This window comes from Drosophila arizonae, chromosome 4 (assembly GCF_054131065.1).
Source record: "Drosophila arizonae isolate 15081-1271.41 chromosome 4, UAZ_ARI_1.0, whole genome shotgun sequence".
Lineage (NCBI taxonomy): Eukaryota > Metazoa > Arthropoda > Insecta > Diptera > Drosophilidae > Drosophila > Drosophila arizonae.
The window spans coordinates 25,645,335-25,660,908 of NC_142924.1; the positions used below are offsets into that span (position 1 = coordinate 25,645,335).

A 15,574-nucleotide genomic window follows, 5' to 3' on the forward strand; every position below is an offset into this window, starting at 1 on the left:
GCTTGACTGCGAACAGTTTTTGGCTAGAAAGGTGTATATTTATATATTTTATTAAACTCTATACAATATGATTCGATTTACACAAGTACAAAATTGGTTCAACTTATGTTTGTATAATAATCTTATTTTTAAATTATCTGAAAAAGTTAATCTATTGTTGGTTTTGTCTTTTCTCTATTTTTTTTTTTTAATTTGTGCGTAAACGCTTTATATATATAGTTATGTATATATATAGTCATACATAATCACATACAACATATTTAGATTTACAAGCTAACGAAATTGGTTCTTAATTGACTTCTTTGAGAATTATAAAGATATTTACAGCAGACAAGATGGTATTTGGAGAAGCTTGCCGAGCTTATGAGGTACCTATTATAATAGTTATTGATGGATCATTGATTACTACAGAGAAGGCACTTGATTCGCCCTAGTAATGAGTAATTTAATCTTAGTCGAACTTATCCTGATTTGGCATACAGATAAAGAATTTGGAGCACCACATGTTTATGGTTTGGGAGGTGTCGGCCAACCATTGAACCGGATTATGTATGGTTAGATAGTAGACGGGAATGCCGGAAAGTATGATCACAGTGCCAACGCCCACCTCGGTGGGGGACTGTGTACAGGATGCGATGACCAGGAACAGGCAGACAATCAGATAAATGATGGGTAGTGATAGGTTGACACGAATGGGTCGTTCCGTCTTGGGTTGCTTATACCGCAACCAGAGTAAGCCAGACACAGAGACGAGCGTGAAGAGTGCTTCCACATAGCTAACGTAGTTGATGAGCACATATGTGTCCTTTATGAACAGCAACATCAGCGTAATTAGACACTGTAAGAAGAAAAATATGAGCTATGATGTCTTGCGGGATTTTAGTAGACTAGAATCTTACCAGAAATATTAATGATGGCACCGGCGTTAGGCAATTAATGTTTATTAGCGAAATCGCCGCTGGCAGATGGCCATTGCGCGCTCCCACAAAAAACAAGCGAGATGATGCAAAGATGGCGCCATTCAAGGATCCAAACGTCGAGCACGCCACAGCAAAGGGCATTATCCACGACAGGAAGCCCAGCATCTTGTCACCGAAGGTTACGGCTACGGCATCAGAAGTTAGTATTTCATCAGTCGAAAGCACCGAAAAGTATGCTACATTTGTCACCATATAAATGATCGTGACAACCGGCATTGATATGCAAATGGCACGCGGCAAATTACGGTACGGATCCTTTAATTCCTCTGTCACGAAGTTCAAGTAGTTCCAGCCCGAGTAGGAAAACAATCCGCTATAGAAGGCCAGCGCTATGTATCCGGGCTCTTTGTGTCCTCCACTAAACGGTTGATCCCAATAGTCCGTGTTGCCACCCGCCAAGTACCACACGCCGGCACCCACAATTACCATTAGCGCAACCACTTTTGTACCCGTAAATATGTCCGTTACCCGTGTGACCCATTTCACGTTGTAGCAGTTGATGACAGTCAGGACACCTGTGCAATATCGGATTTGATGAAAGTGCTTTAAGATGCTATTATAGATCACCACTTACAGATCATGGCAGCGGCCAAAAGCTGAACAGCTTCTATGGGTGCTTCGCATGAGGGCCAAAATGGTTTCAGCAGATATTGAGCGAATGTAAGCGCTGTGATGGCATTGCCCGTGGGAACCAGTATGAGCAGCGCTACCCAGAGATACAGAAACGCAGGCAATGGGCCAAATGCGGTGCCAATATAGGCGTAGTCACCCCCTGATTTCGGTATCATGGTACCTGTAAAAATAAAAAAGTTTAGTTTTATGAAAACTCAACGAAAATCTGATTCTTGGAATTTTATATTTAGTCAAAGTTCCTTCTCTAGATTTTTCAAAGTACAGGTAAAAATTTGAAATTAAGCTTTTATATTTCTCAGCCAGATGCAAACTTTAACGAAGGATTAACTGCAAAATACGACTAATTAATTTTTTTAGTCTTTGTTAATAGATTGACCTACAATCGTATTGAATAGATAAATAAATGCACTTATTTATAATGTAACCGTGCGCATGGTGCAAAATTCCACCTATCCTCTTTTATTATAGTACACATATATTTTGAACGAGATCTATGCCACACAGTATCTATTTGACTTAACATTGAGTACTTAGTATTTTAAAATGTTTTGGCATTTTTTTTTTTACTTAACATACGAATGTCACATTCGACACTATAAAATTGCCCATATGCTTTAAATACTCTTAATACTTTCAACTTATGTTAATTGGCTATCGATTTTTTTTATAGAAACTCAATATACGGACTTAAAAAGTCTTACAGACCTGTAGGGACCCCTAGCTCGCGTCTGGGATCGACACATTCTCATAGACGGTTTAACGGACTAACAAAAATGTATGGGGTCCGCCTGCTGTCTATTTGACATTTCCCATTTTCAATGGTAAGAACTATTATTATATTGTATTTAAATTTTAAAAGAATCTCTTATTATTAAATTTTTATCAGGATATAACGATTTAGACTAACGAATAATAAAAAATGAATAATGAATAATGAACAATTAATTATGAACAATTAATTATCTTCTTCTCTTTCTATTTAGGTAGCACTGTTTAGGATGTGAAATTTTGAATATAATATATTATATATTATATATTTAGTATAGTAGGGCAAACTTATTTTTTCGACAAACTCAGGAGTAATCGATTTCCTTCCGATAAACCTACATATTCGACGGTCCGCCAAATAAGTCGTAGCAATTAAGACAAAATTTAAATTGCAAAGATCAAGAATATTACAGTGATGGGTAATTGAGCAACACTGTTATATATTTAAAATATTATTCTATATATATAATATTCCAGTGTGAACAACTTTTGCATCAGCTTAGTTGATCTATTTACTGTAGTGGTCTTATCTTTTATATATAATAGATAATACATATGCTATATGTTCTCTGTCGTCTATTCTATCGAATTACTCTCCAGCTTGTGTTTATCAATTACCTACGAGGCAGCATATGGGTGCTTTAATTAAATGGCTGCTATAGAATTCGGCAGAAACATAATAAATAGGTCTATGTTAATATTTGTGCTTGGTTCATCGAAGTTACATTTTTACACGGTTATGACATTGAACACGTTTTATATGTTGTTCAAAATGTGCGACTTAAAAAGTAAATTAAATAAAACTAAATAAAGAATACAAAAAGAAATCACAATTTGAGGAGCAAAAGAAGAAAAAGTCGTTTGTTGTCTTGTTAAAGGAAATTTCACAAGCACTCATTTTTTTCTAAATTGACCTATTCTTCTCTTTTTGCTTCACTGATAAAATTATAAGCGAAATAATAACATATCTTTAAAATATTATTATAACAATATTTGCGTGTTACTGCAGACTGATATCACGTTGTTACATATATCGACCTAAATGGATTATTTTAAAAAATCAGTTAAGTTTTCGATTGGGTACGGTGAATCTTCTAATCAGAATATTGACGACACAAAATATTGAAAATGTGAATTTAATTAAAGTATAAATGATATGACCCTAATTGTAACACCTGGCATAGCTGGCATGGCATATTCAGCAAGTATTAACAAGGTCGTGTGCCACTTTCGGCAAAGGTGTTACAGGTGTTTCTTCGTCAGCATATAAAATGGCAAAGCTGACATCACGAGTGTTTACCTCAATTATTTACTTACCCAATTCGGCGTAGCATAGGGCACCCACCATGCTGAGAACTCCACAGAGCACCCACACGATGAGCGACTGTCCAATCGAGCCGGAGAACATGAGCACACCTTTGGGGCTAACGAATATGCCGGCGCCCACAATGACACCAACGATGATTGCGACGCCATCGAGCAATCCGATTTGTTTCTTGAGCTTAACTCCAGAACTCTGACTGGAGGTGTCTGTGGCAGAGTTGCTCCGGTCACGTGCTTTTTGATCACTGCCTGCCTCTATTGGCACCTCGAATACCTGTCGCGGTATTAGCGTATCGCTAGCTTGAATGCGTGTCATATTTTTCGACACGAATGCAGGAGGTAAGATATTTAGTAAATTACTTTGTTTTCGAATATTTGGCTTTGCCACTAATTGGTCCCTTTGTTAAAGATCCTCGAAAATAAAGTGTTTTGTGCATATGTACGTATATTTATGCTCACTAATTTTATCGTTTTTCTTTTCTATTTGGTATTTTGAGTTCTTTAACAGCCTGCGCTCTCCGCACTTGCACTGCCAGCGTGGATCTTGTTCTGTTTCAAACACAATTTCGAGTTTTACTTTGCGGCCGGCCACATGCTTTACTTTTCTTTATACTTTACTTTGCTTGTCGCACTTTCGTATGTGCTTGTGCTTCTGCTTTTGCTTGTGCTTGTGCGTGTGTGTATGTGTAAGTGTGTGTACGTATGTCAGTGCACGCATGCACGCTCATTTGGCTGCATACTAAATAATCATAGAGCACACGTGGAGCGACACTCGCTCTTAAACAGTTTTAGTGAGAAGAGTTCGCAGTGTTTTCAACAGCATGGTTTGTTTTGCGTGTTATTTTCAAAACTGTTCCGGTTTCTATTCCTTTTCACAATCCAAGAATTAAATCACGCGCTGCGCTGCCGATCGACCACACTTTATGCGCACCGAGTCCAAACTAAGTTTCGAATATAAATACAGACTTCCCTTTTATGTGATGAGGCGCGACGCGTCGCTGCGCGGCTGCTTTTGCTTTTGCGCGCTGAGCGGTTAGCTTTGGCTTTGCATTCGTTTGATACTAGTAGGTAGCCACCGCGGCAAAGGCGACAGCTGTGTTTGTGCTTTAGCGCTCTTTCTCTCTCTCTCTCTCGCTCTCTGTCGCCACACTGTTCGCCACGTACTCGCTCTTAGGCCTTTATTCTTAACAGACTTGAGCCGTTACCCTAGATGAGTCGTTACCTGAGAATCTGTAATGATATGTAGATGATTGTTAGAGCTAGGCATTACTTTCGCATGCGTCTCACTCCCCCTCACTTCCCTCTCCCCTCTCACTTTCTTTCTCGCTATTTCTCTCTTTAACTCCATCCCACAGTTCTTCTCTCATAGCCCAAATACGCATTGGTTATGTATGTAAATATATATGTATGTATGTATGTATGTATGCATATTGCGGCGTTAGCATGATGCAACAATCGACCTTATTTCTGCAGCATTTATTTTCAGCAACGTTAACCTCTCGATATCTTTGTAAGTGTGTAGTACATACATACATACATACATACATACATATATGTACATATGTAGATATGTATGCGTGTACACAGCATGGGCGTTTTTTTTTTTGTAGCGCATACAAAACAGACAAGCATACATACCTATGTATATGACATATTCACTCTTTATGTGTATCACTTATGTACATATTTTTATATTCTGCATAAATACGTACATATGTACATACATATATACATATACATATACATATACATACGTATTTACAAGCATGTAAGCAACATCTTCTTCCTTCCATGAACTATTCTCAGAGCATTGTGTTTGATTTGATAGTAATTATAAAATTAACACTCGATTATTTACATTGATTACTACTGCAAATATGGACATACATACATATATGTACATACGTATGCACGTACGTATGTTGTATATACGCAAAGCTTTGTATATGTAATTATGTTCATATTAAATATTTATATACATACATATGTATGTAATATCTATCAAAACATTTTTATTTTATTAAATATACATACAAATTATAATTATGCATATGTATCTTGAGATATCAAGTTATTATTAAAATCACACACGTACATATGTATGCATGGTTATATCTTTATACACACATACACACATACACACACACACACACATATATATATATATATATATACATATATATAGAGATATATTTATATATATATATATATATATATATATATATATATATATATATATATATATATATATATACGTGTATGTATGTAGTAATGTTAGGTTTATGTATGTACGTATAAGTGTCAATCATTAATATTCTTTACAATTAATCATTAATATATTATACAATGTCAATCATTAATATTTTATAAACTACTATTGCTTCTTGTCAAAACCCATTTGCTGGGCAAGTCTTTTGTTTTCCAGTTCACTTAGAGATTATTTTCCATACAATTGCTAAGACAATCACATATATGTACATACACACACGTATATAATATTATATATACATTATACATTATACATTAAGGTATATAAGGTATTTTCTAGTCGACTTCTAATCGAATAGTGCGCTCGGGTTCTCACATTAATTTAAATATCTTAAAAACTCTAAAAGTGTCAAATACGTTTGTTTATCGACTTTTACTAAACTAGTACAAACTGGTCGAAGTGAGAAGACCGTAACAACGCAGAAATATCGAAAATGGTTTATTTCTCCTGCAAAAGTTCCGCAAGAATAAAGGCATAATCGTAATATTTGTTGTGCTAATTGTTTGCTGTTTATGAAATTTGACACTTTTAGACATGTTAAAGGCGTGTCAGGTCATTAGCCGGGTGGGTACTAACATATTATTGAATATTGTTCAATATATACTGATATTTTTGCAGATAAATATTGCATTTAGTTTCTTTTACTGAATAAGCAATTATAGGATTTGAGGCAAAGTAATAATAACCAACACCAATTTTTCACTTTTAAGGATCATTTCAGCTCAGTGTCTAAGCCTGTCATATTGTAGTAGACCAGAAGAGCAGTACGCAGTCGGTTTCAGAAAGTGCGTCTGCTTTGAATTATTTAATTGACTAAAATTTTGATAAGCAATCTATTCTCTGCGGTTGTAGCATCATTATATAAAGTAAAACTTAACACGTTTATTAAAATGAACTATGGGCTTGTGTTACGATATGCAGCAGATTTTGGGAAGTAAAATACGATAATCTAGCGTTGGTCCAGGCATAATTTTCGACATTACAAATTTAACTATATCCAGGCAATCTCATAAAAATGAAAAAATTGAAAAATTAAAATAAATAAATGACATAATTTCTTACTAAAGTTTTCTGTAAAGTCAAACTATTTGATTGCTGCATAGAAGAACGTGTAGAACGTGATTATAGATATACAGTGACGAGCAAAACTGTAAATGTTGCAACTTCAAGAGTCTGTATTTTTTGCTTCTACTCTATGGATGTTTAAGATCTTAATTTTATTTTGTTAGTATGATATTTAGCTGTCTTGCCTGAAAATTTGAAATCATTCGGTTGGCTGGAATAATTATAAGAAATATAAATGTAAAGAAAGTCAAATGTTACAGTTTTGCACCCTGGTCATATTTCAACAAATATATTTATTAATATTTTTTTAATAATTAATGCATAGCTATTTTGACTTTTTTTGGTCATTAATATCATTTGCCATAATTTTTGTGTACCGTCGCACCATTTCAGCAAGAATCGCGCACCAAATGTCCTTACTCCTATCACATAGCTCTATCATTCAACTTGGAGCCGCCCATAATTCGCAGACTGCAATTTCCTTAGCCTAAACTCTTAAATTATTGTCAAATACCATTAACAAGAATCTATATACAGATTCTTATATTATTATATCTTAACACACGAAACTTTTGAACAAATATGTATAAAGCAAGCTTCTATTTCACACTATTCCAAATATATGTTTTAATACTTGTGTGTAAGTGATGATTATATATGTAATAAAAAACATATAATTATTTGTGTTATATTATACATTCATATAAACATATGTGAGCATTATCAACTAAAACACTTCAATTCTATAAATTATACATTCACATTTATATGTATTCAAAACTAAATCGCTGATTGCGGCTTGTGGGGATCACTAGGCGCGTGTATATGACATTTCCAACTGTGATAATTCAATTTTGCGCTGATCGTAATCCCAATGAACTTTTAGTGATGATTGTTATACGTTATGTGTATGTACATATGTACATATATTCTATGTATATGCATGTGTGTACTTATACAGTAGTTAACAATTATATGTATACTTCCAAAATTTAAATGCTTTACATTTATGTAATCAATTGGATATATTCAGTATTTCGGACTTCATTATTTATTTACTACGATAATGTTTAATTATTATACAATATTTATTTAGTGATGGATAGAAAAGCCATTAACACTTGCCCAATTCGAAAAACCAAATGTTGAAAGAACACAAAAAAAAAAGACGAAATACAAATAATTATTAAAGACGTCTTCATATATTTGTCAGCTACTATGAACTGTGCTGCACGAAACGTAGCGCCTGCTTTTACATAGTGCCTGTGATTTTGATTGCCAACTATAATGTTATAGATGGCGACGATGGTTGTTGTTGTTGCTGGAGGACTGGTAATCTAATTGTAAAAGTCGTCAATGAGACACACGCATGTCACACAGGAACAGTCTGCCATGTGTGTGTGTTTGTGTGGGTGCACATACTGTGGGTTGTTTTTGTCGTTGATTAACTGTGGTTTCGACTTTTATTGTTTGTTATTCATGTATTTAGTTTTGCGCCCTGCTCTCATAACCAAAAATAAAAACAAAAAGTATATAAAAATATGATGGATTACTTCCATATGCAATTTTCATTAATCTCTCATTTTATCTGTGAGACATTTGTTTTAATGGTGGATTTCGTATTCAGAATTATTTTAATAGAATTTTTCCCGTTTGTATTTGCAGCCATGTGGTCCACTGTGATTAAGTCCTTGTTCTACGAGAGTTCGGCTAGTTAACCTTACCCTTATCAAGAGTGAAAGTTCGGAGAGGGTAGAGCACCATGTGTATCATAGGTTAATATACATACCTATAATACACATGAACTTGTTTGCCACTCCGTTTCGACTAGCGTAACGCACGGTTCGAAATTCCGAATGGAACTGAAAACAATTTTTTTGCCGTCTGATGCACAATGACAGAAACACTGCACTGGGAGAATAAAATACGAAAAGCTTTAATATAATAATAAAAAAAATAATAATCCACAAAATGTTAGACAATTGTATACAATTGTGCGGGTGGATTTATGTTCGTTTGTTGTGATTCTGTGGAGCAGGAACTGTAGACAAACACACATACATAATACAGATAAGCTCTTTTCAACATATATTACCATTTCGCGTCGCTATCTGTGGGTGCACTCTGCAGCTCTTCTCTACAGCAAGCCGCTCTCTAAACTGTTGCACGCATGTGCATAACTGGAGAGCTCAACTCGCCCGAAAAGTGCAGTCAAAATGTGCATCTATAGTACGATAGTAGTCGATACACAAATATTTTTGCCATAAAGGTACGTCACGGTGCTAAAATCTTATCTAAAAACTAAGTAAACACCCAGCCGCTCTTCATTGAGATTAATACAATGCATTTGTAATTCTGCTGCTGTTGCGCTCAAAGCATACTGCCATACATATCTATTGTATATACAAAAAATCTTATTGAATAATTACTTATTGTAGTCGACACTTTTGAACTAATATCTATTCACCCAAAGGTGGTAGCTTAAAAACCTTGGCTGTATTGTCCTCCGAAACGGTCAATAAACAATTTTCCTCCCATTTAAAAGCGCATTCATATATATGATATAAGTGGCCAGTCAGTGTAAATTTAAGCGAGCCAGTGCGAGCATCAAACGCATTCAGTTTTCCTTGTGCGGTGGCCGCCAGCAAAGTATAATCATTCAGCCATTTGAGTCTGAAATAATTAGTTGTATTAAAAATGTTTATATGTATATGCTCAAAAATGTACCGAAGAATTCCATCAAATGGCACAGGGCTTTCGCAGACCGTGCGAAGGGCGTATTTTGAGTAGTCCCAAATGGAAATTTGCCCCTCCAGCGAGCCACATGCCAAAAGCTTAAGATCTGCTGTCGAAGGCGCAAATGCGATGCATTCTATTAGATGCTCGGACTGTATAACATTCACCGGTCCATTGTTAGTGCAGAAGAGTAATTTGCCTAGAAAGTCAGAGTTTTTGGTATTGATTTTAGTAACCATGTACGGATAAGGATTTGAGAACTTGAGCTACTAACCGCCGCCCTCAGCACATAAGTAGAATGGCGAGTTCTGCTCACATGCGACCACGATATGGCTGACTTCTCCAAAGCCAAGTGGATGTTGATTGTTGACCTCCATCAGCACCTGGCAAGTTTTTAGATCCCACAGCTTGACTACGCCATCAGTATAGGCAGTGAGTAGCTTCTTGCCATCGCCACTTAAATCACCTGCTTCGCAGCGCGCTGAGTGTCCAGGCAGAATTTTGCATTCGCCGCTGGGTATACGCCAGACGTACACCTCGCCGCTATCGCCGCCGGCTAGGAGCACGTTAGCGGCACGATGCCAGAACATCCAGGCCATATCGAACATGGAGTACTCCCAAACCTTGTACAGAATGGGGCGATCGTCTTGTGATTCGTTCACTTTGAATACAAACAGCTCGCCTGATATGTCGCCAGTCGCCAAATAGCAACCGTCGTGACTGAAATGCGTTTCAGTGACCGTGTCCTTATGATCAGTTATCTCGAACAACACCTCGCCGTTATTGGTGTCCCACACATAGGCACGATCGTCCTCGCTGCCAGTCACAGCCCAATCGAGTCGCGGGTGCAGATGACAACCAAAGACGGGGGCTGAGTGCTTTCTAAAAGTAATCAATGCATCATCCCTGATGGCTGCAATGCGATTTTCTTCCTCTTCGTCTTCATTGCCATCCATTGCGTCGTCTGAATCGCTGTGCATTCCCAAACGAGCCTCTAACTGCGACAAAGTCACCTCCTCCATTTCCAGTTCATCATCATCATCATCATCATCTACCGGTGGATCGCCATCTAGTTCGATTTCCTCCAGAAACTCGTCATTTTCGTAATCGAAGTCGGGACGATGGGGTGGCGTATTTTGACGCATTTTGTAAGATTTATTTGCTTGTCCTTTACACGCTTCAATAATAAAGAAAGCTATATACAATACAAGTAATGCACACTAATGCACGTGTTGGCACGCTCAGCTGTTTCTGTTATCGGACCTGCCAACTTGTGCGAAGTGAAAATTACCTAAATTTGCTTGAGTCTGGGCGGTATTTTTATACCCTGAACCCATTGAAAATGGGAAATCAGGGTATAATGGTTTTGTTGAAATGTATGTAACAGGCAGAAGGAGGCGTGGCAGACCCCACAAAGTATATATATTCTTGATCAGGGCGACGAGCTGAGTCGATTTGGCCCTGTCCGTCTGTCTGTCTGTCCGTCTGTCCGTCTGTCCGTCTGTCCGTCCGTCCGTCTGTCCGTCTGTCCGTCTGTCCGTATGTTTGAACGCGTCGATTTCCGAAGATATAAGAGCTAGAGACTTGAATTTTTTTTTAAAATGACCGTATATACAGCGCGGACGTCGAGTTTGCTTTTAAAATTCGATAAATCATCCCGTTATGTTTTTATCGAGTAAAAACATTCAAGTTCAAATCAGATGCCTCTATAGCTAATTGTGAATGATTTTTCTTTTTTTTAAATTTCTCAAATATTCAATATAATATGTAGATCATATGCTGAAAGTTTCATTAAATTCCGTTCAGTCAAAAATTAATAAAAAATAATCAAATATTTGGCCAATTAACAAACGCACGTGCAGCAGCTACAACAAATACATCACATCAGCTGTTAGTTTCGTTTAGTTTTGGTAGATGGCGCAACAGCAGTGAATCTATTTGAGTTTTGCCAGCGCCACCAGTAGGAGTGGGGTGGCCTAGTGTGTTAGATGCATGACGCTCGATCAAGAAGTCGCGGTTCGAATCGCGATCGGTGCAACACTGATGTTAATTTTTTTTAATTTTTTCAAAATATTTTTATTTTTTCATAAATGCGTTTTCTATTTAATTTATATTTTTAACTATACTTTATGTGCGTTTTTAATAGTTTGGTTATTCTAGCAGATTCTTAGAATCACATCAGCAGTTAGTTTCGTTTAGTTTTGGTAGATGGCGCTGCAGCAGTGAATCTATTTGAGTTTTGCCAGCACCACTAGCAGGAGTGAGGTGGCCTAGTGTGTTAGCAGCATGACGCTCGATCGAGGAGTCGTGGTTCGAATCCCGATCGATGCAACTGATGTTAATTTTTTTTAATTGTTTCAAAATATTTTTATATTTTATTAAATGAGTTTGGTATTTGATTTATATTTTTAAATACATCGAAATTGAAATTTCAGCCATACTAAATGAGCATTTTTATTTGTTGGGTTCAGGGTAGTATCTAGTCGAGCACTCTCGACTAGAGTTTTCTTACTTGTTAAAAATGTGTAACGAACAAAAAATAAGAAATTTCTTAACAAAATTTGTTTATGTGGACATTTGCAATATTAGCCCGCTCTGGGACCCAAAGAATTTTATCTGGATAGGTACATTTTATTTTCTAAGCCTAGGCGATCCATTTATTAATGGATACAAGGTTCGAATTAGATTTTTTATGACGTGATCAGCAAAGTTTAATTTTTGTGTATATCATTGAACTTAAGCATTTTACGTTGTGATCCCAAACGATGTATGCTTGGTTGAGACTATTTCTATTTGATGATAAAAATATATTAATTTACTCTACTGCGGAGATGCATATTAAATCTATGGTGGAATTAGCATCTGCTAGAGTAGATAAGCTTCATTTTAACATTGTAAATAGATGTTCCCATTTACCCACTCAATATTTTTCATACTCAGTAGAAATTAGTTAAAATTTTAAGATGCATTCTTAACTTAAGTTAAGTTATTTGTAATTGGACCTTTTATATACGTGTTTCCCCTCATACTTTTGATACTTTCATACAAATCAATTCGCAGTATATATATGATTATGAAGGGACTCGCGTGTCCTGTTACCTTAAATGAATAATGTTAAACCAACACCTTTGTATAACGATATTTGATTAAGAACAAAATGTCAAATATACTTTAACAAAAAAAAAAAAAAAAAAAATCAATGAAATATTACAAACATATGAAAAATTTTCCATTTGTTTTGCAGCTTTTTTATTTTCGCTTGACTCTTTTAAGTAATTAAATATTTAATTTTTCTTCTAGTGCCTCAATACGTGCCTCTAGGCTATCTAAAGATGGCATATCCCCCCAATCACAATCCGACAAACATTTATTGGCCCCAGTGATAGCAACAACTAGCTTCTCGTTAAGCTTCTGAAAAATACTCTGTATGTTTATAACTTTCTTTAGCATTTCATTTTCCATAAAAATCGTTTTACTTCTGATGTCACTGAAGTTTGTTTCTAAATATTCCAACTTACTATATAGCTCATTAAACGCTCCCATAGATGATGCATTTAATTTTTTTTCGAAATCGTATAACATTTGTTCCGTAAATTTTTTGATTTTAGCATCGAGGACATCATTCTGTTCCATATTGCTCCACTCTTTTGCGAGCATTTCCTCCATTTTGACCAAAAGGCTGCTAATCTTCTTGGACTCTGCATCTTCTGATCTGCTAACAGTTATAATATTATTGTATTGCTCCGTTAATTCACTTTGCATAGCATCAATTACGATAGTAAATTGGGTGTTTGCACTTGAATTGTATTGGAATTTCCCACTCGATTCCCATTCCTTCAATTTTTCATTCAATTTATTTATTAACTTTTTCGATTTGTCACTTACGATTTCTTGGGAAATTGTTAATTTTTGCTGCCAATTTATGAATGAAACGGAGCTCTGGTTAAGGACTAGGTTCAGTGGCCTCAAGTAACTCAACTCATCTATATTTTTTAAACAGGCAGTGAGAGCGTTTTTTTTAATTAAATTAAATTTAGATCTTTTCTCCTGAGCCTCAATTTGTCTTTGGTGCTCCTCATTTAATAAACTTTTTATCCGTGCCTTGAAGATCTCCACATTTTGCTGCCCATTGTCAATCGATTCATGAAACTGCAATTCGGCTTTCCAAGCTTCATCGAGTGAATTTTGCACATGAAATGCAAAATTTGTAATTTTTCCTTCTAGTTGATTTATATTTCTTTTTGTGACATTCATTTGCATTTTTTTCTGTTCGTTTTCCAATCGCTTGCCTTCACAAAACGCAATAAATTCTTTAATTTTAAGTTCCCCATTATGTATATAATTTTGTGTGCTTTCTATGGACACATCAAAGGTCGTAAGAGTTTCGTGCAGTTGCTGACTTGAAATATTATTGAATTCGTTTAATTCTATTTTATCGGTCAGTAAAACGTTTCTATTTGTAATATTACAACACTTGCCTTTATTAATATTAATATTATTATCGATTATCTTTGCGATCGCTGTGAGATGCTCTTCGGATATTTTTGAATTTTGCACTAGAATATTTTGGTTTCCACTCAGTGAATTAAGTATGGAAATGATTGAAACATAATCTGGAACTATGGATATTAATGTCTTCCTAAATCTTTCGATTACACCTTTAACATCAACTTGCCAGTCACTGCAGCAACTGCAATTGAAACGGTTATTTTGAGGTGCATGTAGGTTTAGTTCGCCTAGTCTTGTCATGAAATTCTCAATATCAAGTAATGCATAGCCTGTAGATTTCGCTCGTTCAGTAAACGGAACGCAGAATAATTGTATTAAAAGGTCGACGATGTCATTGATTATCTCGACTCTATCCCGAATAATAGGATATGGACAACAATTCCGCTTCAATAATACATTTAGCTTTGCCACGACATTCGGAAGTCTGGAGGCCAGTGTAGGCAATCTACGACCTAACTCCGTCTGTTCCTTGATCCATTTTCCCTTTTGATCACTCTCGTTACATTGCGGTCCATGCTCAATGATTTCTGTTGTTGTTGGCTCCGTGGTTGTTGTTGTTGTCGTCGTTGTAGTTGTTTTTGTGGTTGTTGAAATAGTAGTGGTAGTTGTTGTTGTTGTTGTTGTTGTTGTTGCTGTAGCTGTTATGATAGGAATAAACGTTTCCCCATACATTTTCCTCCGATCGCATACAACTACTTTAGGTATGTGGAAATATAAGCTTAAATCGATTTTTATACAATTTCCATTATCATATAGTTCGGAAATTGTAAGTATATTCAGATCCAACAGTATATCCTCAACTTCATGTTGCCATTGATGAGCATGTTTCCAATATGTAGTGTTGTCTTCTTCAGATAGGCCTTCTTTAATGCAACCGTTTTTCTTTATATAGTAATCATAGTTCTTATCGTCGTCGTCACTATCAGTAGGACTATCGTGTGAAGTATAGCAAATAACAACTACTTTAACGCAATATTCATATTTTTTCATTTCCTCCACATTCATTTCTAATATTGTTTCCATTACATTTACAAACAGTTTGTTGTAATGAAAAGCTGAAATGATTAAGAGCATTTGATATGCATTTGCCTGCAATAAGATAGTTGAAAATCGAATTATAGGAATAATATTGATACGTATTTGACAAAGCCTAGTCCCAGTTACCATATTCGGTTTTCAACTTATTATTCTGAATGCAACTACAACTTTCGTCTCTGTACTGAATACTGAATGTAGTTTCATTATTCACTTATAACATATCGTTTTTTTATATAATTGATTACTAATAAAA

At 35.7% G+C, this 15,574-nt stretch overlaps 4 protein-coding genes across 5 annotated transcripts in view; 1 reads left to right on the top strand and 3 right to left on the bottom strand.

The window, feature by feature from the left end:
* Window positions 1–34: 34 nt before the first annotated feature.
* mnd (L-type amino acid transporter minidiscs) lies at window positions 35–8,967 on the bottom strand. Of its 2 annotated transcripts, none has more exons than XM_018007868.2 (5): window positions 8,828–8,967; window positions 3,699–4,934; window positions 1,555–1,773; window positions 900–1,495; window positions 35–838 (listed from the first exon to the last, which is right to left on the bottom strand). In XM_018007868.2, exons 2-5 carry the CDS (start codon window positions 4,018–4,020, stop codon window positions 452–454), a joined length of 1,524 nt encoding a protein of 507 aa, XP_017863357.1. In that variant the 5' UTR covers window positions 4,021–4,934; window positions 8,828–8,967; the 3' UTR covers window positions 35–451. The 2 variants fall into 2 exon arrangements, with proteins under 2 accessions (XP_017863357.1, XP_089325307.1); XM_089469181.1 differs by having other exon boundaries at window positions 8,763–8,895.
* A 144-nt stretch (window positions 8,968–9,111) lies between these two features.
* Window positions 9,112–15,574, top strand: part of LOC108612446 (uncharacterized) — a 39,832-nt gene continuing 33,369 nt past the window's right edge. Inside the window, exon 1 of the mRNA XM_089469185.1 lies at window positions 9,112–9,307. The gene's annotated coding sequence lies outside the window, so the exon portion shown is untranslated. The remainder of the gene's footprint in view (window positions 9,308–15,574) is intronic.
* Window positions 9,362–11,046, bottom strand: LOC108614005 (angio-associated migratory cell protein). The gene is made up of 3 exons (XM_018007869.2): window positions 10,049–11,046; window positions 9,766–9,973; window positions 9,362–9,711 (listed from the first exon to the last, which is right to left on the bottom strand). Exons 1-3 carry the CDS (start codon window positions 10,917–10,919, stop codon window positions 9,498–9,500), a joined length of 1,293 nt encoding a protein of 430 aa, XP_017863358.1. The 5' UTR covers window positions 10,920–11,046; the 3' UTR covers window positions 9,362–9,497.
* On the bottom strand, window positions 12,293–15,533 carry LOC108612445 (uncharacterized). Its single transcript, XM_089469172.1, has 2 exons — window positions 15,448–15,533; window positions 12,293–15,372 (listed from the first exon to the last, which is right to left on the bottom strand). The coding sequence occupies exons 1-2, from the start codon at window positions 15,448–15,450 to the stop codon at window positions 13,051–13,053; spliced, it is 2,325 nt and encodes a 774-aa protein (XP_089325298.1). The 5' UTR covers window positions 15,451–15,533; the 3' UTR covers window positions 12,293–13,050.

Bases quoted from the DNA above. Each gene is read 5' to 3' on its own strand.
- mnd (XM_018007868.2), bottom strand. From the start codon at position 4,020: ATGACACGCATTCAAGCTAGCGATACGCTAATACCGCGACAGGTATTC. The intron at 1,496-1,554 runs GTAAGTGGTGAT...GATATTGCACAG, and splicing joins TTTGGCCGCTGCCATGATCT to GTGTCCTGACTGTCATCAAC. The intron at 839-899 runs GTAAGATTCTAG...TTCTTCTTACAG, and splicing joins TGCCATCATTAATATTTCTG to TGTCTAATTACGCTGATGTT.
- LOC108614005 (XM_018007869.2), bottom strand. From the start codon at position 10,919: ATGCGTCAAAATACGCCACCCCATCGTCCCGACTTCGATTACGAAAAT. The intron at 9,974-10,048 runs GTTAGTAGCTCA...CTGACTTTCTAG, and splicing joins CTTATGTGCTGAGGGCGGCG to GCAAATTACTCTTCTGCACT. The intron at 9,712-9,765 runs GTACATTTTTGA...TAATTATTTCAG, and splicing joins CCATTTGATGGAATTCTTCG to ACTCAAATGGCTGAATGATT.